The 23,459-nt window shown below is 37.4% G+C and overlaps 1 protein-coding gene across 1 annotated transcript; it reads right to left on the bottom strand.

The window, feature by feature from the left end:
- Positions 1–5,326: 5,326 nt before the first annotated feature.
- Positions 5,327–23,459, bottom strand: hnmt (histamine N-methyltransferase). Its single transcript, XM_062431314.1, has 14 exons — positions 23,419–23,459; positions 21,860–22,006; positions 19,916–19,968; positions 18,895–19,002; positions 17,259–17,389; positions 16,978–17,071; positions 14,815–15,166; positions 11,476–11,650; positions 11,228–11,370; positions 9,760–9,812; positions 8,776–8,883; positions 7,785–7,915; positions 7,378–7,471; positions 5,327–5,890 (listed from the first exon to the last, which is right to left on the bottom strand). The coding sequence occupies exons 2-14, from the start codon at positions 21,994–21,996 to the stop codon at positions 5,538–5,540; spliced, it is 1,932 nt and encodes a 643-aa protein (XP_062287298.1). The 5' UTR covers positions 21,997–22,006; positions 23,419–23,459; the 3' UTR covers positions 5,327–5,537.

Here is a 23,459-nt window from a genome sequence, read left to right as displayed (position 1 = left end):
TGATTTATCAAGTTAAACAACCATCTTTATTGTGTTTGGGTTCTCACTAGGGCTGTAAACACCTCCTTTATGGATGGAAAATAGAACCGTCTGACAATTTAGCAGAACATTTCATTAGAATTGGTTTAGTCGGGAACACTGGCGAGGCGAAATAAAAAGGAAGGACCCGGGGATCCTGTTCATAAGTTATTAAGTCAGAGGGGTCGCTCCAGGGACCCGCACTTTAAAAAGAGCTCCAAAGTTTCAAACTTCATTTCCTATGCACAATCAAGCTCACACCCACGAGAGAGAGGATATTTAAGATCCAATGAATGGATGTGAGCCAGAAACGGCATTTAATAAAAGCAAAAGACGAGATACAAGTTGATTAATGCACTGAAGAATAATAAAGTCGTAACAGATCTGCAGGGAACTGTAAGGTCTTATTTTCCTTTTCTCATAACAGGGATTAAGTACAAATATCCTTGCTACTGGTATTAACTTCTGGCAGGATTGCTCTGTGTCATGATCAGTTTTTAGCGCAGGTTTACTAACAGGAGAGACAGACATCGTCCTCTGTAATAACAGTAATAAAACACAGCTGATATCATCTGCAGGGTAAACTGATAAGGGTTTTAAAGACCTCTGCCAACATGCTGAAGACACTGATAGTCAGTATGGATATTTTCAGCTTCTTTAATTTTGCCATTTTAAGGTAGAATACAATATTTTTCAGTTAATGTTAATGTTAACTTATGTATTTTCCATTGATTGGCAGTCTTGCAGGGTGAACAGCTATTTGGAGCAAACTGACCCACATCTCAAATGCAAAGACTGGAATACTTTATTTAATTATTTGATAAAGCCCATTGTTGTACAGTTATTTAAACATGTTAAATGTTCAAAAGCAAAATAGCCACAGTCATGGGGGGAGCTCAATCATATCAGAGATTTGTATGACAGTGAGTGATATCTGTCATTTAATAAAGACATTGTACTATTGCTGATAACCAATGTATCAATCTAACCTTTAGTTACATGAGCAAAAATAAGTTAATGATTAAAACAACTGGCATTGCATGAGGCGTTCTTGCTTTTTTCATGCACATCTCTCAACAGTAAATGACAAGCACAGGCTCAAACACTGCAGCATGTGAGGGGGACTGGGGGTATTTAGTGAGGGTACATGTCACCGAATGTAATTAAGGTGGATCTCACCCTCAGGAACCCTCTCGGTTGACAAAGTGACAAACTGACAGTGACTCTTTTTATCAAACAAGCAAATATGAGCTTAAAAGAGCATGGCTTACAGTCAACATCAAGTTGGTTCTCCAAATTGTTATCACTGTTTGTCAGGCACATTTAAATTTTCTTCTGAAGCCTATTTTTTCACTTGAACTTTTCTGCTTAACAGGAGAAGTTTTGCTCCAAAACAAAAGGCAAAAGGAAACTATAATTTATAAATTCATAAAATAGTGTAGTGTTATCTGTAATTAATCAAGATTTGAATAGAGGGGGTCAATTAGTGGCAATTTTGACCTGGTTTATCTCTCACACTACTTGTTCAGTATGTGGCATGCGGAATAAATACGAGGCCATAAGTACAACTGCTTATCTGTGGCAATTCTCCACATTCACACCCACAGGAACAGTCCTGAAGATCGGACTATAAGGCCTCGAATCACTAGATTAATGAGACAGACAAAGGTAAACTTGATTAGAGCAGAGTCACCCATTACACCCTTTCTGATTTGTGGTTAATCGCCATGGATTGATATAAGCCTGCAATTCTATAGGATCACTTTTCTGCAGCACAATTCAACCCCAGTGAGAGAAAAAGACTGAATTCTGCAAAAGGAATTTCCACCCTTCACCTTATTTGGTATTGATTTAATTGATGTTAGACAGAATTTGAAAGGGGGGAGGGATCCTAGAAATCGTCAATCAAAGAGCCATATTCTGCCAGACTCAGACCTGTGGAGGACAGCTGCTATATAACAGCAGCTGCTAAACAGGACTAATTCTCCAGGATGATATATGTCACAGAGGCCAGCCATTTACAGGACTGGTATCAGAGCTATATTTCAAGGCCTGGCCGCAGCCTCTGCCCATTAAAGTGTGTGTGATGTATTTTAGGGCCAGTTTATGTCCTACTCTGGTCTCAGAGAGGTACACTGACATGATGGCTGATAGAAGATGCCTCTGGCCTGGTATGGCAGAGGGGAGGAGAGGTGAGAAGCAGTATTAAAGAAGATAGACATCTTAAGAGTCAATTTGACCATACCGTGAATATCCACCTCAGAATACCAAAATACCGTCAATGCTTTGTCCTTAAAATGAACAGGCCGTGATATAACAAATGGCCACATAATCTCACAATTTGATTGTCGATAGTAAGTATTAGATAAGCTTTGAAAACAATTAAAACTATTATAAAATGATAAGGGAGTGATTTCATAAAATAATGAAGGTACATACTTAGAAAAAGATCATCTCAACATTATTTTTATTTCTGCAGTATCATCATCTATTCATCTATTCTATTAATATCAAAACCTTAGCTGGGATGTTATCTTTACCAAAATTGCAAGATTATTTTATTTAAATTTAATTTTGTTAGGTATAGTTGGTGATATAAAGAATAACAATGTTCTAGTCTTAAAAAATATGCCTGGCTTTAGTTTTGTTTTGACATTGTGTGTAGGTGTTACTTCTTAAAATGGCAAGATTTATGTCCTTTTGATACTAATTCTTATTTATTTAATCCAGGAAAATTAAGGCATCTGTGGTTTACCTGAAGTCAAGCACCCTGTCTGTACTAACCCTCAGTACTGAAAGACAACTACTAGACAGGATCCAATCACATTTGCAGTGTGGTGCTAATGAAAACAGCATATACTGTACACATAGACCAGATTGTTAGGTGAAGGCAAAAAAATAATGTTCACACTTTGAACACATGGCCTGTTTCCCTGTTACACTGAAGATGAGTGAACACTGATGAGTAACTTAGAGCCAGAGGCTGAAGGTTCAGCTGGGAAAGATGGCCAGATGGACTGAAGCAAGTTGCTTCCTTCTCTGAAGGCGCTCATGTGAAAGTGTCTCACAACAATTTTTCAGTATGTTGGCACAGCTGCAACGACTGATCTGTACACTGTAGCCAGGATTCAGTATTTCAGGCTCAAGCCACTGTTTTAACAGCGTCACTTGCACAATATGAAACTGATGAGGTTCATTAGGAAATATATAAATGTACATCAGACATGGCTTATCATTATTAGACTGTCTAATAAACAACAGGCACCAAATACAAACCGTATCTAGCGAACAATATAACAATATCCAGTTGTTCAGCACTTCTAAGCAGAATCAATCACCTTGAAAACAAGGTGATCTGTGAAAATTTCATTGCATTTATCTTGTGGAAAACTTCTATTATAAGGCACCAACTGGCATGTGAAGTAAATAGTTCTTGAAGAGCATTAGCGGCAAATAGTGTCTTGAGGTTGATTATCTCAGTGACTAATGCTCTGTCACTCTGTGGTATGAGAGGGCCCAGCGAGGACCCCCAGTAATGGAGCCTGAGCAGGTGCCGAAAGCCCACTGACATCAGGGGGGAGTGCACTGACAAGAATTTCTGATGAATTTCAATTACTGATCTATTAAAGCTAATGAGGTAAATGAGCAGCCAGAATACATTTGCTAGATAGTTCGAGACAAGACCTCGGCGGTTTGACATGGTTTTGTGTGTGTGTGTGTGTGTGTGTGTGTGTGTTTGTGTGTGTGTGTGTGTGTGCAGCCACAGCAGACATCATGTTGTTAATGTCTCTGTGGTAGTCTTCTGTGCAAGAGATGAAAACACTGTCAGATAACAAAAGGCTTCAGAAGAATTGCTTTCCTGTTTTTGGTTGATGTTTAATGAAACTTAATGTTCGCACTCTTGTTTGTAATGTCACATCTAAATGCAAGGAGAGTGTGCCATCTACTGGGGAGTTATACAACCGAGCACAGATGCAGGCTAAACTTTATTCTCATACTCACAGTGCCATCTGCTGGCTGAAAGGTGAACAGCACCTCGAAGTTTAGTGTGTGAGTGTTTTTGTTTTGTTTTTTTAAGCTTTTGCTAATTCAGTTCTCTATACACCTATACCTTAACAGTGTCCTAAGCGTTCCTTTTAAATTAATTTCTTGCCTTCATTGTAGATAATGCATTTCAAACAGTGAGTGTTGTTTTGTCCAGGGAGGCAGAGACCCTTTCCCAACTTCTAAAAGAAACCAGTCCAGATCCCCACGCCCCCAGACCAATGGGGGAGGTAGATAATTAGCTTGTAGTGTTAATGGATGAAGGATAAAATGTGAGACAGTTTGGTGGTGAAATGTTGAGTGTATAACTTGTATGCATGTGTGTAAGTCTGAGTAGGTAGATGTGACTGGTCTAGTGGCATTCCCTAACAGAAAAAATCCAGATTAAGATTGAGAGTTGTGATAAATGGAGTCCAAGTTTTCAAAAAGTGTGACATTTACTTTCTTACAGAGGCAGTTATTTTTTTCCATTGATATATGATCTGTGAGAAGATTTAACCAATGATTGATGTTTGTTTGTTTGGTTTTCCAGTTTGTAAGGCTGATTTTCTGGGGCAACCAGTGTGGGTTTTGTGGGTTTTGGTGGAAGTTCAATTGAGGATAAATCATCAACTATGCATAATGAGGGAGAGAGAAGAATGCTGCAACTCAAGATTGAGGAGAGATTTTGATTTACCTTAAACAAAAAGTGTTGTTCGGATAGAGCCATAAGGAAAGGAGGTAGTGTTAAAAGTGTAATGTGAACATTTATCTGTGTTGGAGAGACCCATTTTATGCATTTTGTCTTGAGTGATGTGTGTTCTATGAAGGATTTTATATCGGATTAGTTGTAGATTCGTATTCTTTGTCATTTTAAATGATTTTCTGCAGACCTGTGTCCAGAGGTTGATGTCAGAGGGGAGAGATAAATCACTTTTCCATTTAGCAGTTGGCAGGTGGATGCTGTTATCAATACTGGAGGTTTTTTTTTTTTATACATTTGAAAGAATTTTGGTGGATGTAGAAAATGTTGTATGAATTATTTAATTTGTATAGGATATATATTGGTATAGGAGAACGTTTTTCACTATGACCTCCTACATCTGCATCAGGTCTATCAAATGAGATAAATGAAATAGATGGTGGAGACATGCGATTCAAGACAGTGAAGTTTCAAGATGGTCAACTGTGATTTCCTAATTTTGAGTGTCTTCCACCAGGCTGTCTGAGTGGAGCAAATAAAATTGGTTGCACCTAGTACCCCCTGAGTTTATTTACTGAGTTGATTTTCCAAAGATAAGTTTTGCTAGGCATGAACAGTCTGTTTTTATTTTTTTTCATAATTTGGTCAAAATACAAAGTAACTGAGTTTGTTGAATACAGGAATAAGATACAGAAAAGCACTTTAACTGGTAAATCTAATGCAGCAACAGGCAAATATACTGTACTTTTGATCAAATATTGAAGTGAATTTACATTTTTTCCATTGGACACATTCAAGCGTAAACAAGTATGCAGCTCAAAGTGCTGTCAAAGAATATCTTGCCGTCTTTTTCAGTGCTGCACTTGTTTCTGAGAAGGTCTAAGATGCCTGCTCTGATCTCCGGGGTGAAGGACTGGTGGAAGTGATCTTGCATTGTCATGAAATTTAGCAGACATTCGCCATTCTTGCTGCTTGGATCGAAGCACTCAGCGATTTCAAAGGTGTTGGGGATGACATGCTCCTCATATTTCAGGCCGTGTTTTTTCAGGCAGTCTACAACATCTCCTGATGATCGGTACACTAGGGCGACATCAGTGCAGAGCTCCTTCTGGTAAGTGCGCCACAGTGTGTCCCAGCCACCTTTCACTGTATTGTACGAGATTAAGAAATGTATTAATTCCAGATAAAATATATTGACAATATTGAACCACATTCTGTACATATCAGTAAACTGTCTGGCAGCCTCAACAATCCTCAATACAGCAGTTTTTTTGTTGGAAATCTTCTAAATATTTTTTAGGAACTGTTCCTAAAATAAGATTTGCCTTGGATATCACAGTGTCTGCAGTATAGAATCACAGCAAAACAACAGTAAAAAAACAAAACAAATACATTCATCCATCAATTGCACATGACAGCAACAGCATACACATACTTCAGTTTAGGTGGTGTTTATGGCTTTAATGGACAGGGGGACAAAGGAGTATTTGAAACGGTGGTGCCTGCTTAGGGGAACCCTGTAGTCTCTGCCTGAGGGGAGGAACTGATACTTGGGGTGGAGAACATGAGTTGGGTCTGAGATGACTGTTTTGGGCCTGTGTGATGATGGTTTGTTGAAAAATAGCCTGAGGACTGGGATGTTGATAGACTCCCATGATTTTCATGGCTGTCTGTATAAGTCAGGTAATCTGAGCCTGTAACTGTACTATCAAGTGACCAAACCATGAAGAGATACCATGGCGTAGGAGGCTCTCTACTGCTGCATGGTCATGGTCATGCTGACATACTGGATATGGTTGGTAAGGAATAATTGATACCACTAAATGATGAATGGGTTATCATTGAGCTGATTCAGTGTGTTGAGTAATATGTAGAGCTGCAAGGTGTTAAATGTGGAACTGAAATCAACAAATAGTAGCCTTACATAGGCCTTGGGATTTTACAGATGTTTAGTAACCACGTGAACTATACTATTGATCATTAGTTCCTCTGCAGTATCTGTTTGTAAACTGGTATGGTCTAACTGTGGGCCGACCTCAGACAGCAGCTTTCTCACCATAATTCATTCTACATATTTCATCACCACAGGGGTCAAAGCAACTAGTCTCATTATTTTCTTTATGACAGGGTTTTTTTGAGGGCAGCCTTGATAACTGGTTGCTGGTACACTGTTAAAGTCTGCAGACCTCTGAAAGAAGTACCAGGAAGATGTTAATTCCTCTTCACATATTTCAATACAAATGCAGAAATGCCATTTGCTCCAGTGGCCTTGTTAACAGTGACATTTCATGTCTTTGGAGTTGAGTAAGAGCCTATTGACCCGACAGTGGAAATGTTTTTCAAAACACTGTTGCATTCAGCCGAGTAATAATGTGTATCAAACCTTTTATAAAACCTGTTCATTTCATTTTCCGTGCATAGTTCATGTACAGCATGTAATGGGTTCTTAGTGGGTTCCAGCACAAAGAGAAATACATAAGTATCAGCATTGATAAATGTGCTCTTCATTAAAAGGAAAGAAAGATTAGTTGGAAAAAGAGCTACAGCATATTTTTTTTTTGCTTTACAGTAATTCTATATATACAATATAAATCTGAACGTGGCACTCGTTGAGTTAAAGTCAAGCTTTATACCTGCTTCAATGACAATCATAAGCCTGCCGTTTTCTTTCAGAAGGCTTTGGTAGAAACTGATTGTTTCTGCGAGGTCATCCACATGGTAGAGCATCTGTCAAGCAGGGAGTTGTGGAAAATTTAAATTAATTTAACCTTTCGGATTGATATTTGCATTCATGAAAGCACACAGTTTGAAGTGTTATATCGGAGGATATATAATTATTCACAGCACAAGTTTGCAAGATTTAATGTGGACCTAAATTAATCTTAGTGCTAACACAGAATAAGAAACTCACATTCTACAAACTACTCTTTACGCCATCTCGCTTGCATAAGATTACCCAGAAGAACATAGAGAATATGCAAAGTCCAGAGGCCAGAAAATGAATGCAAAATGAAATATCCACAAAGCAAAGTCATCATACCTGAATCATGTTTATGAAGTCAAATCTCTTCATGTCTCCCTTTGCTTTGACTTGCTTCTCATACTCCTCACTTTTCATGAAATGCCAAACAAATGGGATCTTCTGAAGGTTGGCAGTCTTTGCTACCAAAGCTTTCAGTCGGACATGAAAAAGAACAAAGAAAGCAGAAAATAACATTGAGATTTAATATATCACAACATTTCATATGACAAACCATGACCAAAGCACATAGTATGAACAGATACAGAGCCAATACAAAGTATTGCTGCTCCAATCCATTAATAAAACAAAGCTTAACCATTGACTCTGTGGGCAGTACTGTTGGTGTTCTGATCAAAAACAATTGCAGAAATATGGAGCGTAGAAAGGAAGAGCTTTGATTTCAGCCTGGGCTGGAGCAGCAATGACTGATGATGATCCTGAGCAGGACATTATGCAATGACTGGTACATTTTCATCTGTGTGTTCAAATGAAAGTCACATCAAAAGACATCCCAGCATCAGATCTGTTGCCCACATATGAATGCAGCCAAATACAGGTACTATCAGATTTTTAAAAAAAAAGATTGTTTCTCTCTACATAATTAACAAACTGTGTAAATTTACAGTGTAAAATATTTTCTTGACTAAATTAAGCTTTTAATCAAGCTAACTTGTAATCAATTAGAAATATACATCCATATAATGTAGTAATCAAATTAAAACAACAATAACACAACAGTTAAAAATGTATGGCATACTAAATGGGTTTGTAACTTGTATATGTGGCCTGTACATATGTAATTATACAGTAGGTAATTCTATGTGTGTAGGTTATTATTTAAAGACTGAGCTATCTAGCAAAAAGTACTACACCTATACTACTACCACTACGACACTGTACTGCTACAACTACTAGTAAAGAAGGAGAAGAAGAGACAAAAGAGAAAAATCAGATCAAAACATAATGAAATAAAACCACTTAAGTTCCTAGTGGTCTGTCTGTATGTTACCTTTGAAGTTGTCCACGAGTTCAGCGCTGCCCTCCACAATATCAGAAGAGATGGGAACAGTAGGGCATGTAGACTGCAGAAGAGACAGTATCTGGACATCTAACTGCCCTGCAATAAAACCAGAAAATCATCAAATATTTCAATACCTCAGTGTAATGCTGCTCCAATGTGAAATCATTATGCATCAACATGAATTAGTTGTAGTGTCTTTGCTCCACAGTCTTATCATTTTGGACATTAACAGTGACATTTAATGTTGCCACTGTGTAGAGCAATAGTCAGTGTAATCTATGGCCTACATCGACCTCCAGTGGGGTCTGATACAAACTGCAAGAGCTTTGACTAAATTGTCCTCATATAACCCATCAATGCCTTGACTCATACTGTCAGTCGTTGTGATTTCTCATTATTGCTCCCTTGCAATGAACAGGATGAGAAGTTTATTACTAGTTTTTTTTGGTTTGCATGCACCCATTTCACTCAACATTGCATTTATTAGTCTGGCTAAGTTTTCTGCCACCAGCCTTCCACCAATCCTAACTCTTCAACTAGTAATTGCAGGCTGCATTCACCTGCTGCAATAAAAACAAGCAGGTGTATATTTTACATATATGATTCATCTTTAATGAATTTATCATCCCTGGGTATTACTAAACTAAACTACTATTACTAAATAGGGTATTCAATATAAGTAGGTTTGTGTGGTTCATGATTACAGTATATCCCACTCAGGGGGAATTTAATTCTAATGTGATGAACTCTTAATGTCATAATTATGTTCATATATTGAACAGGGTAGAATTGCAGTCTAGTTTTCAAAGAAATCTGCTTCTAAACTATACACTGCACATAAAGTACATACTGTACTAATGCTAACTCTAGCACTCTTTGCTATCATGTGAATTACTCTAAAGAAATGTAGGCTGAAGCAACCTCAACATGTGTTCATACAACAGTGACCCATTGCTGTATTTCATCACATACCTCCACCACTTCCAACACCAAGAACATCCAGGCTGCTTTTACCTGCTCCAATTCTGCATCAACACACCAGAGACAATCTTGAGTTGTTGAAAGTTAAAAGGGTAACAATATATACATTATATAGTGTATATCACCATGTAGCACATAATAATCATATTGTGGATTAATACCAATAATTTTCAATTTCTTGATTGTTGTTATTTTTGTCTTTAAAACAAAATAACTCTCTATTCCTAAACTCGAAAATCAAAAACTCTCACTCCTCAAGTATATTACCAGTCATTATTAACTATGAATGCGTGCTAGTGTGCAGTTCATTTATTATTTATTATGTTATTTACATTACTTTCCCTATTGTATACTTGCTATCCCAGTACAGACTATTGTGAATCCATCTAAAGTTTCTCTCTGCATTTAAATCTATAATAAAAACAATCTAATAATAATTTAGTCAAAAAAGCAAAACTCAGCATTATCGTGTTTGTTTGAACATGATAAACAAACACATGGTCCAAAAAATGTACTTTTGACCAATGTTAAGGGAATTGTAATTGAGTTAGTGCTACTTCGTGTCAGCATGAAATAGACATTTTTCACAGCAGACATTTTGGCATGTCGAAGCAGAACAAAGTGCAGATGTAAATAACAACAATGATGATGGCTCCATTTCATTAATCATCCCAGCAAGTGAGCACAATATCAGAAACTCTGGCTCAAGTGTATGCTGCCATTAATAATGTAATTAATTCCACCTGTGCTTTTCTTGCTATGACAATGAAAATGATATAGCCTACCATTCCTTCAAACTGCACATAAAGACATGAAGAAGGAATACACAATTGGGGTTGAGCGGTGTCAACAACATTGGCATATGACGTCCACAGTGAAACATCGCGATTGACGATGAGTGACACACACGCGCACACGCCGGAGCGCTCAGCCCCGCCCGTCGTGAAACAGGAGAAGCTTAGCCCGAACATACATGACAGCACAATACAGTAGACACTCACCCTGAGCTGAAATGAAACAATTGCTCATACATTAGTTAAATAACAGAAATAAACAGTCTCTACTGCGTTTTGCCGTCGTTTATGGTGGCACTGAGTTTGACTGACCGCAGTGTGTGTGTGTCAACACAGGAGAGACTGAATGAAACAGGTGGAGTTGACAACAACTAACTACACTGGTCACTTTACTGTGAGAGCGATTCAAACTTAGTTAATAAACAACCAAAAAGAGTAATTTAATCCATGTAAAAGACAAAGAGACGAGGGGGGCTTTTAAAATCACGATATTATGATGGTAGAGGCTTAGTGGTCGATGATTGACAGCCATAGGTGATGGATGATGGTATGGCACCTCGGTCCAACCCTACACACAAGCTTTACTGGGTCTAGATAAGTAGAAACAACAGTTTAAAGATTAAAAATAAAGTGCAATGTGGCCCTTTCAGCCTTACTCTTTGTACCTTTTGAATTCTCCTGGCAGGATGTTTTGGACCCACTGAAGAACGGCCTCATGCTCCCCTGAGTGCTCCAGGTAGAACTGAAAGCTTTGGACATAACCACCTTCATAACAAGTTTGCTTTTCTTCTGCAGCCATGACTGATTCCTGCAATGCATTACATAATCAAATGAACAGCAACCAGTGTTGATCCAACTTTCCATCACTTGAAACAAATTTTTAATGGTATATTGTTAGGTATTAAACAATTACCTTGAATATCTTGAGAATAACAGGCAAATAGTTGGTTATTGCTGTCCAATTCTCTGTTATTGCTGTCCAACTCTCTTCAACTGCAGACCTGAATTGCTCTCCCCTTTCACTCACAGGCTGGCTGGCTCCCTTCCCATGAGTTTCTGTTACGTAACTCCCGGGAGATGAAGTTTGCCTTCAGAGCAGAACCAACAATAGCTGTGCTGTCAAATTTCTATCCTTGGATGTATTGCAGTGGCTATAAGCAAATCAGCCTAATCATTAGTCTTATCGCAGTTACCTCAACAAAAGTTTGTTTCAAATGTATAATAATGTATAAACTTAAAGCAAATACAGTATTTAGTATAATTCCCATTTGTTTAACTTTAACTGTAGATCCTGAAGTTCCCATTTTTATGGAATGAAAAACATGGATACTTACGCAATAATAAGACAAATATCCCATTAGTAAACAGCTGCAGGCCAGCTTTTTAGTCACTTTGTGTCACATCCTGTATGTTGTTTCTGTTGTGTTTTAGGTCATGTCTTATTTTGAAAGAGATTTTCTCCTTGTGTGTGTAGTTAGTTTTACTTCCTGTGTTTTCCCGCCTTAGTTGATTTCCTCAGGTGTTTCACCTTTGTCTTGTTTCACTAACCTGTGTCCTGTTTGTAATCACCATATAATGTAGCAAAATTGTACCAAATTGTGTAAGCATTTAGGTCAAAACACCACTGTGCCAAAGTACAGCCTCACAGAACCGATAGCACGACTGCAGTCTTGTTGCTTTTGATACAACGTTTTGAATGGCAATGCCCATTGATAGCAGAATAAACCTTTTCTCATGTGGCAAAGTAAAACTTCTTCAGCTCCTGCACAATGCTGTGCGATGAGAATAGAACACTGGATTCCACAAGTATTTTCATACAGAGAACAGGCTTTATGGACCACTGGTCTTTAAAATGAGAGGTGAGAGGCTGATTAGAATAAAGTTGTGCAACAAGAATTCATATGTGAAAATGTGAGGGTCAATTGTTATAGCATCAGTCTGCCAGCACCAAATATGTCTATAAAGTGTGTCTGAAAGCAACCTATGTAAGCACTTTCAATCAGATTACAGCTGTCAGTTAAACACTAACTGCTACTGCTGTGCTATAAATAAATGGCTACGGGGAGCTTTTCCTCCTAAAGTTCAAACACATGCTGGTTAGATGAATTATCAACTCCATCTTACTGCTAAGTGTTTCTCCATATACTGCATGTCTGTACATAACTGTCCATATTTTATCAAAAACTCTCCCAATGAGAGCCTGCAACATCTGCTGGAACTGACACTGAAATGGGCCCCGGTGTAAAGGGTCATCCAACTGGGGGGGAAGTTTAATACTAATTTTGTGGTCTGCACATATAACAGATAAGGCAAGTGAGTTATTTACAACAGCAGGACAGATCAATGGATCTGCAGTGCCCACGTCCATATTGAAGTAACGTCCTCCAGTGCACTGATGTGACTCACTGATGTGTTTTTAAAAGCTTACACAAACATTGAGGTCTATGGCACAGAGGAATCAGGCTAACATGAGCAATACTTAAAGGGTCAGTTTATTGATTGTGTTGGTCTTTTCATTTGTTGACAAGAAGAACATCTAGAATATCAAAAAATGTATCCTTAAATATTCATTATTCTTCAGCAAGAAATGGGAATAACGCTCTGTGTGAGTGTAAACTGTGTACAGGCTTGCCTCCTGACACTATAGCAGTGTTTGACCAGAGTCAGTATGTGGGCGGCACGTGTCAAAACAGGCCAGACTCTCAAGGACTACTTAAAGTCTGACAAACAGCTTTAAAACATCTTTTTAATAAGTGGTTGTTTGTTAGTGGTTAAGAAATCATTGAGTTGCCAGGTTATGAAAAATTCTTCACCAGCTTAAAACTTGTTTAGTTATTTTCTAATTTATCAGGAAAATCCTTCCAATGGTTTGCTTGACAACAAAATCTGTTTATTAACATCTTAACATTCACAGTTATAGATTAGATAAGAACCATTTATTGATTTATTAACCTTTTTAAATACAGGTGATAACCCAAGAACGTATAACCTGCTGATTTGATGATTTATTAGAAAATGTAATCATTAAATGCTGGCTAACATTTATAAATAACCTTATTGGGTTGTGTCACTGATCTCCACCTTACAATAGTTGAATCTGCACTATTCCTATACCCCCTATGTGCCCATTCCTGGATATTACAGTTACTAATGCTGCCCTGAAGATGGTGCCAACACCTCAGCTATGTCAGTAATAACTAATCTGGTGAAAGACAAACCTGAACAGCTGCTACTGTGCTGCCTGTGTTTATCCGACCAGTATATTGCATATATCATAATATATTCACCTCTGATACAAAGTTATAAAGCTGTAATAACTTGGATTTTCATACTGCAATTTAATTTGATTAGTTGGTTGATTTTGTGGTAAGAAGCATTACCCAATCCTCCATTCAATTTTGTCAGCAGTTCTTTTTCTCAAAATGCCTGACTAAGAAAAACTGAAGTTGAAACAGTAGCTTGTATTGCAGTAATTTCTATGTATTTTAAGAAAGATTCATATGGAAGTGATACTAGTTTGAAAATAAAGAACTGTCTTTACTTCCTTTTTCAAGTGTTAATTTCACAACAATTCTACACAAAATAGAAAAGCCAGTGTAAGCATGTCCACGTATTTAATTTGTCAAGTCACGTTCTCTCATGGATGCAAATGTACATGTACAAATGTATTAACACTGCAAAGCAAAGCTATAAAATCCAAATACTCTAACAGCTCAACCTCCATGGAAGAAAATTAAATGTTCAATTTTCCATTTATTTTTATATTTCTAAAGTAATACAATCAAATGAGAGCAGCAGTGTAATGGGGTTAGTAGCAAAGCCTGCCAACTGTAGCCCATTAAAAAATTATACGATGGTAAAATGTGAATATGACGTCAGAATCTGATTAAAACTGATCTTCACATTTAAGGGAGAATTTCACTAAATCATGAGCAATGAAAAAAAATGGGTTTAGAAAAGAAAATGACATTTGAGCCATTTTGACTTTGCACAGGCATAAAGATTATATACAACTAATGAATAATACTGCCATAAAAACAATATAACTGTACTTGTAGAAATCATACTGTATATGGTTAAAACTAATATTGACAAAATCCCAATTTATCATGTAATGTATTTACTCCATAGGCAAAAAGCATCTTAATTAAATACAGTTAATTATATTTGTTTTAAAACTATTTCAGCAGCGACATTAGTAACCTACTGCAAATTGTACATTCATTACATAACAGCCTGCTTTTAATTGAGTGAATCTATGACTATCACTCCAAGGTTGTTGTTAAAGATAACTTTGCCTTCAGACTGCACACTACAATCTGGGTGCCGAAGTAACTCCAACACACCAGTTTTCAACTCAGGTGGGGCCACCTTATTGAAGTCCAGCACTTCAGTGAGAAAATCAAGGAGCAGCTCTCCCTTCTCATCCCCCTCGGTGAAACACTCAGTGATATCCATTTGAGATGGCAGCTCGTAGCTCTTGTAGCTCACTCCCTTGGAGTCCAGGATGCTTTTGATGTCTCCAGTGGTCACACACTGACTCAATTCTGAGTTACAGAGCTGGTTCCTGTATTTCTGCCACAGCTTTCCCCAACCACTTTCGCCTGAAATAGATGCAATGAAGACAACACTGAGTCTGAAATCTCTCCCTGTTTACTATATAGTGCACTATTGTTTTACCCTTTTTCACTGGCCATTTCATTTTGGTGTCTGAATCTGAGTGTGTAATTTCTCCAATAGTGTTCTCAAAAATTCCAAAACTGAAAAAAAAAGTTTTCTGCTAAAAATGCCACAACACAATGTGTTTGCTAATTAGCACTAAACACAAAGTAGAGTCTTTCAGGGGTGTTGTCTGTTTTGTATGTATTTGGTAAAAAATAACAACAACAACAACAACAAAGTATTGGATTTGGGATCACCAAAATTATTAAATTCAACAATAATGCAACATGAATGCCAATGCAACAGAGTACCAAATCACAAATCAATCCATCAATAGTTGTTGAGACATTTCACTCAAAACCACATTTGCCAACCTCATGGTGCCACTAGAAGAAAAACTAAAGTAATTGTATCACTATAAATGTCATTACATTTTTAATTTCTTTCTTCTTTTTTTGCCAGTCTATCTCATTGATGTGATGCTAAAAAAAAACAAGTCAAAGGATTATCATCAGTAGGATTCATCCTATGAGGAACATGAATGTATGTGCCAAATTTCATGGTAATCCAAACAATAGTTGAGATATTTCAGTCAGTTTGCATTGTTGGATATGTGCACTTTCTTCACAGTAGCAAATGCAGAGGGTCTTACTGAACTTAGTGAAAAACAGACAAAAATAAGTTTAAATAACTTGTCTTCACTGAGATACATAGTTAAAGTTGCAGTGTGAAACTTTTGTCGCCCTGATCTGGCAGTGACAGTAATTACAAAAGCACTGTTGACACAGCTCTGGAAACATCAGAGCAAATATCTAAATAGGCATTTTTTGGATAATCGGATCAAACATTGTGAAACTAAATGGGTACTTCCTCATCTAAACAAATATCAAAACATAATACAGTGATATATTAACAGTCCTATGGTGAAAATTACAACAGCTTTCAGCCATGCATAGCCAGTAGGGCTGGGCAATATATCGATATTATATCGATATCGTGATATGAGACAAGATATCGTCGTAGATTTAGGGTATCGTAATATCGTGATATTATCATCAGTCTTGTCTTTTCCTGCTTTTAAATGTTGCGTTACTGTAAAAATTTGTAATTTTCTGAACTTAGACTGTTCTAGCTGTTCTGTTATTTACCTTTTACCCACTTTGTCATTATATCCACATTACTGATGATTGTTTATCAAACATTTCATTGTGTAAATATTTTGTGAAAGCATCAAGAGTCATCTCTACATTATCGTTGCAATATCGATATCAAGGTATTTGGTCAAATATATCGTGATACTTGATTTTGTCCATATCGCCCAGCCCTAATAGCCAGTATGCTTTGCGGTCTGACAAAGATACCCAAGGGTAGAGCACTCGTCAAGATGCTGAACATAACGTTAATTTCCCAGCAAATCTAAAAGAAATCAATAATTGCTGGTTGAAATAAAACGCATCACCATCAGTGTGCCAGTATTGGAATGTCAAACCATAAATACAGGGAGATTTATCTGGCGGTGATGGCCTTAATCAGCATTGTGTGAACATGTTTGTTGTGCGCTTCAACGTCACGTCATATTCATTTATATGTAAAAGTCCCACACTCCAGCTTTAAACTGGTTTTCGTCCCTATAAGGATGTATGACTAATAAGTATGCTGACTATATATAGCATGAATAACCTCGCATCACACCCCACATACATCAGAGAGGAGAAAAAAAAATCATGACAAGAGATTAGATCTATCCACTTACCAGACACTAGAATAATAAGAAGCTTCCCGTTCTTGTCGAGGAGACTTTGGAAGAAGCTGATGGTAGCTCCAGGATCCTTCACATAGTACAGCATCTGTCGATTTCATCACAGATAATGAGCTGGTAACTGGAATCATAGAGCACCTAATTATAACGCTATGGTAGACAGAAGTTCTAATGGGATTAATTGCTGTGGAACGTCACCGAATGAATATGACCTAGATGTGTCATGATTAGAGTCCGTGGGCCAGAAGCACAGGAGCGTCAGCACCAACACCAACCTGTATCATGTGAATGAAGTCAGCCTTCTTCGTTATCTTTTTTGCTTTCCACTGCTCCTCGAACTCAGAGGCGGTCATCTTGTTCCAGTTAAATGTGATGTAATCTAAACCTAGTTTCTGTGACACCAAAACTGCATCAATGGACACAAAAAGGACAGTTATAGAAGGTCATGATATATTATTGTATGATCTGTATTATCTACAAAACAATGTTATGTCAAAAAGTCTGAATCTGTATTAATATTCGATGCAGCTTTGTGTGAATTACATGTATCTGTATTTTTATCTCAGGAAACACTTGTCTGCATTATTATCTAAGATGTTAAGTATTATGGAGTAATGTTTACATAGAGGTGAGAATGAGACTTTTGCTCTCTACAATGGCTGTTTTTATTTTAGGCTACAATAATCGCAGTTAACACTTGTCACATCGTTTGGAACAATTTTGTTTAATTTGCACCTCATCTATCAAGACAAACACAACTCGTTTATCTTTATTTATCACACCTAAATAAATGTAATTGATACCACTTGGCACAAACACCAGGGAGTACATGATGCTTTTTCTTCTAGTGAGTATTCCGTGAAGATAAATAAGCTGAGAAACAACAGTAACACATTACAATAACATTTTGAATTGTACTTTTAAATATAAGTTGTACATGTTGCACAATATATCTTTAATATTTTCATGTATAAAAAAATTGCAGCATCTTGCATAGTATTGCTGCCAAAGATGCATCTGCTAACTACTTTTGTTTGATCTTAACTTCATCAGGATGGTCTCTTAAGATTTAAATTTCTTTTTCAACACAGTCAACACTGCAGCAAAAGTGTATAACACAAACCACCATAGAACAACCTTTCACAGAAGGAGGAAGAGTGAATATGGCGTATTTCTAAAGCATGTGTTGACAGAGATATGACGGCAGGCTTAAGATAATGTAAAACTTATCAAATCTTTAACTCCGCCTTGTCCGGGTGTGACTGAAAGCAGTGAGTCATGATGAGTGTTTGTAATTATATTATTATACATGACTTGGTCAGGAAAAATAATCTCTATAAATAACAACTGTAAACCTCCTGCAACACCATCTGGGTTTACATTTAATAATGAATTACTGCTTACTAAATTGTTTAATTTCAGCTCATTCATGCAAACCAACTCAGCCCTGCCCCTTCTGTGAACTGCTGATTCAAAAGAGGCAAGTACAAGCAAGTCTGGAAACTACAAAAGATTTCAACACACTCCACAACATGCTTTTTTACACACTCACTCACAGCAAAGATGTGAGTCAACAGAGGGTAAGCTGAACAAAATGCAGCCAAACCCAAACTGCATCAACAGAAAAACCCTGAAAGCACAAAGATACTTCTGATGGGTGGATACTTGCTAACATGAGGGCTTGAATCTGTTCATGAATGGACCATCACCCTACGAAAACATGATTTACTGTATTATCTATGTATTAGTGTTAAGCTGACTTGTAATGTATCCTCAGCATTTAAAGAAAATACAATTATAAGCAGTTATTTGCTGTTAAATGATAATTGAGACATATTTCTGGGGGCAAGTGAATATACAGATACAGTATTTGTGGTACGAGAGACAGCTGCGTGCCAATAAAGACTGTACCTTTGTAGCTGTGTAGCTGCTGACTGCTGGGCTCCACCACCTCGTTATCCACTGTCACCCCTGGGTGCTTCAGACGGAGCTCAGAGAACATCTCTAGGTCGATCTCACCTAAAGGCACCAGCACAGACTTTTCATATTGAAAGCCACCTATTTCATGGAAATTAAATTTTGACCTAATTTCCCCGCAGTACCCAAACCATTCGATAGCATTCAGACAAACTGAGAGAGACACAAATTGCTTGTTTAATTAGGCAACCTACATATCATCAGAATGCGCCGATTTAAGCAGGAAACAGCAAATACTTCCTATCAATTGAGCAGGAAATGATACATTGTATTACAGGCTACAATCTCAGAAAAAGGACAAAAAAAAGGAGAGTTATCACTTTGATTTTCATTTCAAAAACCATTTAGCCACAAGCAAGAGATTTTGTTCTGGTTCATATTGAAGCTGACAAGTTGCCATGTATAAAGTACATTTAAACAAAGAGGCTGATGTGGACAGGCGCAAAATCCCTCTGATTAGATTGAATAATACCTTGCGGTGGATTTTGTAGTCATTCTAATGGATTTTACAATCCATCAGAGAATTTGTAACATTGTTTGATTATGATACTAACATGTCAGCTCAGGTAAATTAAAAAGGATTTGCTATGACATAACTGAAGGGTAAAAGCACTTGTGGGCATGTAGTGGGTTTGCTCAGGAAAAAATTCACCTTGCTGTATCAAGAGAATTCGAAACAGAGTGCAGTAAAACCACAGACTGGTGAGGTCACTTTGTCTACAACGAAAGGTTAAAGATTAATCTGACAACTGCACAGATAAATACAAACTCTTGACAGTGATAATAAGGGTAAAGGTTTTTACTGCTGCTGCCATAAATGACAGCGCAGCAGTAGGAACAGTTACGACGCCTCCTCACCTTAGCTGTCTGCCGCAGAGGTCTCAGCTATTTACTGTTTCACAAAGAACATAAGGCAAGTTCAGCAGTGAAAGTGTCCTAAAATATGTGTTCTTACCAGCACCGCTTCCAACTCCAATGACATTAAGGTGGGACTTTCCATCTCCGATGCTGAGGGCAGAACAAAAAAAAGGGTTTTCTTGAAATTTCACATCCTCCAACCTGCCACATGTGGGCCACAGTTTCTGGCTTGTTACTGTCAACTTTGCCTGACACTTGGATATGTGAGAGCTTGTGATTTACTGTCCAAAATATCTCCGATAGTGAGGCTTTTATTGCTGCTATGGCATGTTCTGTCACCGACCATCTGATTTTTAATAACACTAGATTTAGACTTAAAAAAACTTTAATGTTCTCCAAGAGGCAATTTGGCGTAAAGCACAGAACATTTAGACACAGTAAACAGCACAAAAATAAGAATAAACCAAGATAATCTACAGCAGCAATCATAAATGCCATCACAGTCCAGGCTGGAATTTAAAGCGCGTGTCAATAACTGTGTACCAACAACTGTGATAAAAATAAATAGTGAGTATACTGCACATGTCCTATGTATCCATGTATTTCACATCCTCAACTCCATGTATTTCCCTAGACTCTCCATGGTTACGGCATCTTGTTTAATTGAGTTATTGCCATGGGAATAAATGAGTTTTTTGCTTGGTTGGTTCTGATCTCGGGGTATCTCTGCCTGCAACCAGAGGAATGCAGCTGGAAGTTTTAATTTGCTTGTGAATTATATCTGATCTGCTTTTGACAGTCACAGGAAGCAGACTGCAGCATGGCATTCGCTTCCAATATTTAGTCATTCACAATCATACTCGTGCTGTTTAATTATTAATCTATCTACATTTGTGTGATCAAAACATTAATGAGAAGTATAGATTACATATTTACATATTCTGTTTTGGGATTGGGAAGAGTTTAGCCACCTGACACTTCGGCACACAAGTTTTTGGCAAACTACTGAAACACAGTGCAGGTGGAATGATTTGCACAATGTTGCTTAATTGTCTCGTGTTGAAAGTATCGCTCTCTTCACTTTAAAAAAAAAAAAAAGAAGCTTGATTGCACAAATTTTCAAGATTAATAGGATAATGTATACATACTGTTTGCTCTTCCACTGATTAAATCTTTTTTTTCAAATATATTATTTTTCCTGCACAGGGAATTGTTGAAGGAACAGTTTTATGGTTTGGGAGCCATATTTATTAATTTTATTAATTGGAAATTTGCACTTGGTGACAAATAAATGTAACAAATCAAACTAAACTAAATATGAAACTACACCCAGCAGCCGTCACAGGGGGAAACAGTTAGCCTTGCTCTGTCCAAAGGTAAGAAAATCCACCTACATGCCCTTCTAAAGTTCACTTATATGTTACAGCTACTTTTTTTCCAATGTGCTTATATAGTGGAATCTGCCCTATACATAGTTTAAAGGTTATGGTGATCTAGTTAATCACTAACAAGTTTGCCATATCATATCATGACTTATATGTTCACTTGAGCCCGGCCAATACTCGATTTTTGAGGTTGATATTAGTATTTTAGAGATGTAATAAATATGGTTATAATATATTGGCTGATATTCTTTTGGTTTCACATAAACAAACATTTTAGTGAGAATTACACAGTCAATAATAAACTTGTCACCGCTCTTTCGCTCTTTTAATGGAGTCACTGTTTCTAAATTAACTGTATGTGTACTCTGACACATATTTGGCTTTTTGTAAATCAGTTTCTTGTGGGTGGAAGCTTGTGTTAAGGACAATTCTGAATTCATCCAGAAATAATCCTCAGATACAGGATGAAGACCAGGACAGCATGCTGACACTATAGACTACTAAAAAATGTAGCTCTTCATTCATTTCACTATTGCTCTCCTGTATTTTTCCTTACTGGCTTTGTTGGTAACAACTGTACTATCTATGATTTATTCTATTGTCAACAGTGTGCTCAGCGTGCCATCACTCATAAAAGGTGTGTGTGTGTAGATTACCTGGCCAAAATGTCTGGCAGGATATTGTGGATGAAGTCCTGCATACACTGATGTTCGGAGGAACGCTCCAGAAAAAGCTGGAAGGATTTCTGGTACCTGCTATCATCATAAACCAGACTCCTCAATGGAGATGCCATGGCACATAATCTGGCAAAAAAAGGAAATATTATCAACAACAGCTATTCAGAACGATAATCTCCAAAATATGTGTGTGTGTGTGTGTGTGTGTGTGTGTTTTATCTTTCTATTTGTGTTTCATTTTTGGTTAAACACGATTGCTGGAGTGTGTAAACCGTCTTCCCACACAGTCAGCATGTTTGATACTGTAGGGAGCCTTCTGTCATTTCTGTTGCAGTAAAATCCACTATAGAACTGACTAAAGAGGAAGTTTTAACTTTTGCACTAATTAGTGTAATTTACAGGATGTTTATTATTTCAACTTGTTCAAAACATAAGCCATCCTTTCATTTTCCAGTAATCACACATGCTGTCCTCTACAGAAGCCGAGAACAGCCGTGCTGGCAAGGATTTTTTAATGCAGTTATGTCGAGATCATGCGTTAATTATCTTATTATCTTGAAATAACAATGCTGTTTTATCATAATGTGTTAATATACCTTTTTAACTGTGAAAAACAAACACTACAAAAGATTCAGCTTCACAGTAAAAGTACACAAGTATTATTATCTTGCCGCTGTCGAGAGTGCTTCTTCATGGGGGAATGTTGGGTCTCTTTGAATTAAATTCAATAGTACGGTCTAGACCTGCTCTATGTGGAAAATGAGATGACTTTTGTTGTGATTTGGCGCTATAAAATGATTGATTGCTTGATTGATTGATTGATTATTAGCTTCATGTAGGCTAGTTAAAGTATCAGAGTAAAAGTACACAAGTTATCACCTTCATGTAGTGAAGCTATCACCAGTAAAAGTACACAAGTATAACCAGCTTCATTTACTTATGATTCAATGCTTCAGAGAGCTTTATTTCTCCCATCACTAATGCTGGCATGATAGCCTTGATCTCTGATAAACATTCTAAGTTATATGAGAAAATAATCTTTTGTTTTCTTAATAATGGGTTTATTATCTCATTATCCTGAGATACCAAAGCTAATTTCCTTGAGGTAACGACATAATTAAGTTGTGATATCAAGATTATGGCATTATAAAAATGATTACCAAGCGTGGCCGTTCTCGGCTTCCGTAGATCTCTTCCTGCGCACCCAAATATACAACGAGACCCCCTCCTGTTTTGAAGCGTACTCTACGCTGGGAGGTGGCCGTCGACTACAGCAACGCTAAAGCCGCTGCATGTCACACCTTTACAATCATCAAAGCGATTCCTATGTATTCAGAAAATGTCTCTATGTGCAGCGGAAACAAAACAGAGAAACAGAGAGCCGTCCACACGTGTACAACTCATTAAATTGAACAAGTGGGTGCTCGCTCGGTAAAAAGGAGTAGCACCGTTTTTATGCTGTTTCTTGTGCATACGTTGTGCACAAAGTGTTTAAATTGTAGACAGATTGACACAGAAGTCGACACACATTCACTTACATGTCGTGCTGAGGCGCGGCGGTAGATATCTGCAGGCTGGA

The sequence above is a fragment of the Scomber scombrus genome, chromosome 13 (genome assembly GCF_963691925.1).
Source record: "Scomber scombrus chromosome 13, fScoSco1.1, whole genome shotgun sequence".
Taxonomy (NCBI): Eukaryota; Metazoa; Chordata; class Actinopteri; order Scombriformes; family Scombridae; genus Scomber; species Scomber scombrus.
The sequence above is the reverse complement of the archived record's forward strand: the minus strand, read 5'-3'. Positions and strand labels throughout refer to the sequence as shown.

What these genes read in the sequence shown, in the direction of transcription:
- hnmt (XM_062431314.1), bottom strand. Translation starts at nt 21,996, where the DNA reads ATGGCATCTCCATTGAGGAGTCTGGTTTATGATGATAGCAGGTACCAG. An exon ending in TGGAGTTGGAAGCGGTGCTG is followed by an intron (nt 19,003 to 19,915) that starts GTAAGAACACAT and finishes TGGTGCCTTTAG; the next exon opens with GTGAGATCGACCTAGAGATG. An exon ending in ACTTCATAAACATGATTCAG is followed by an intron (nt 7,472 to 7,784) that starts GTATGATGACTT and finishes CCTGCTTGACAG; the next exon opens with ATGCTCTACCATGTGGATGA.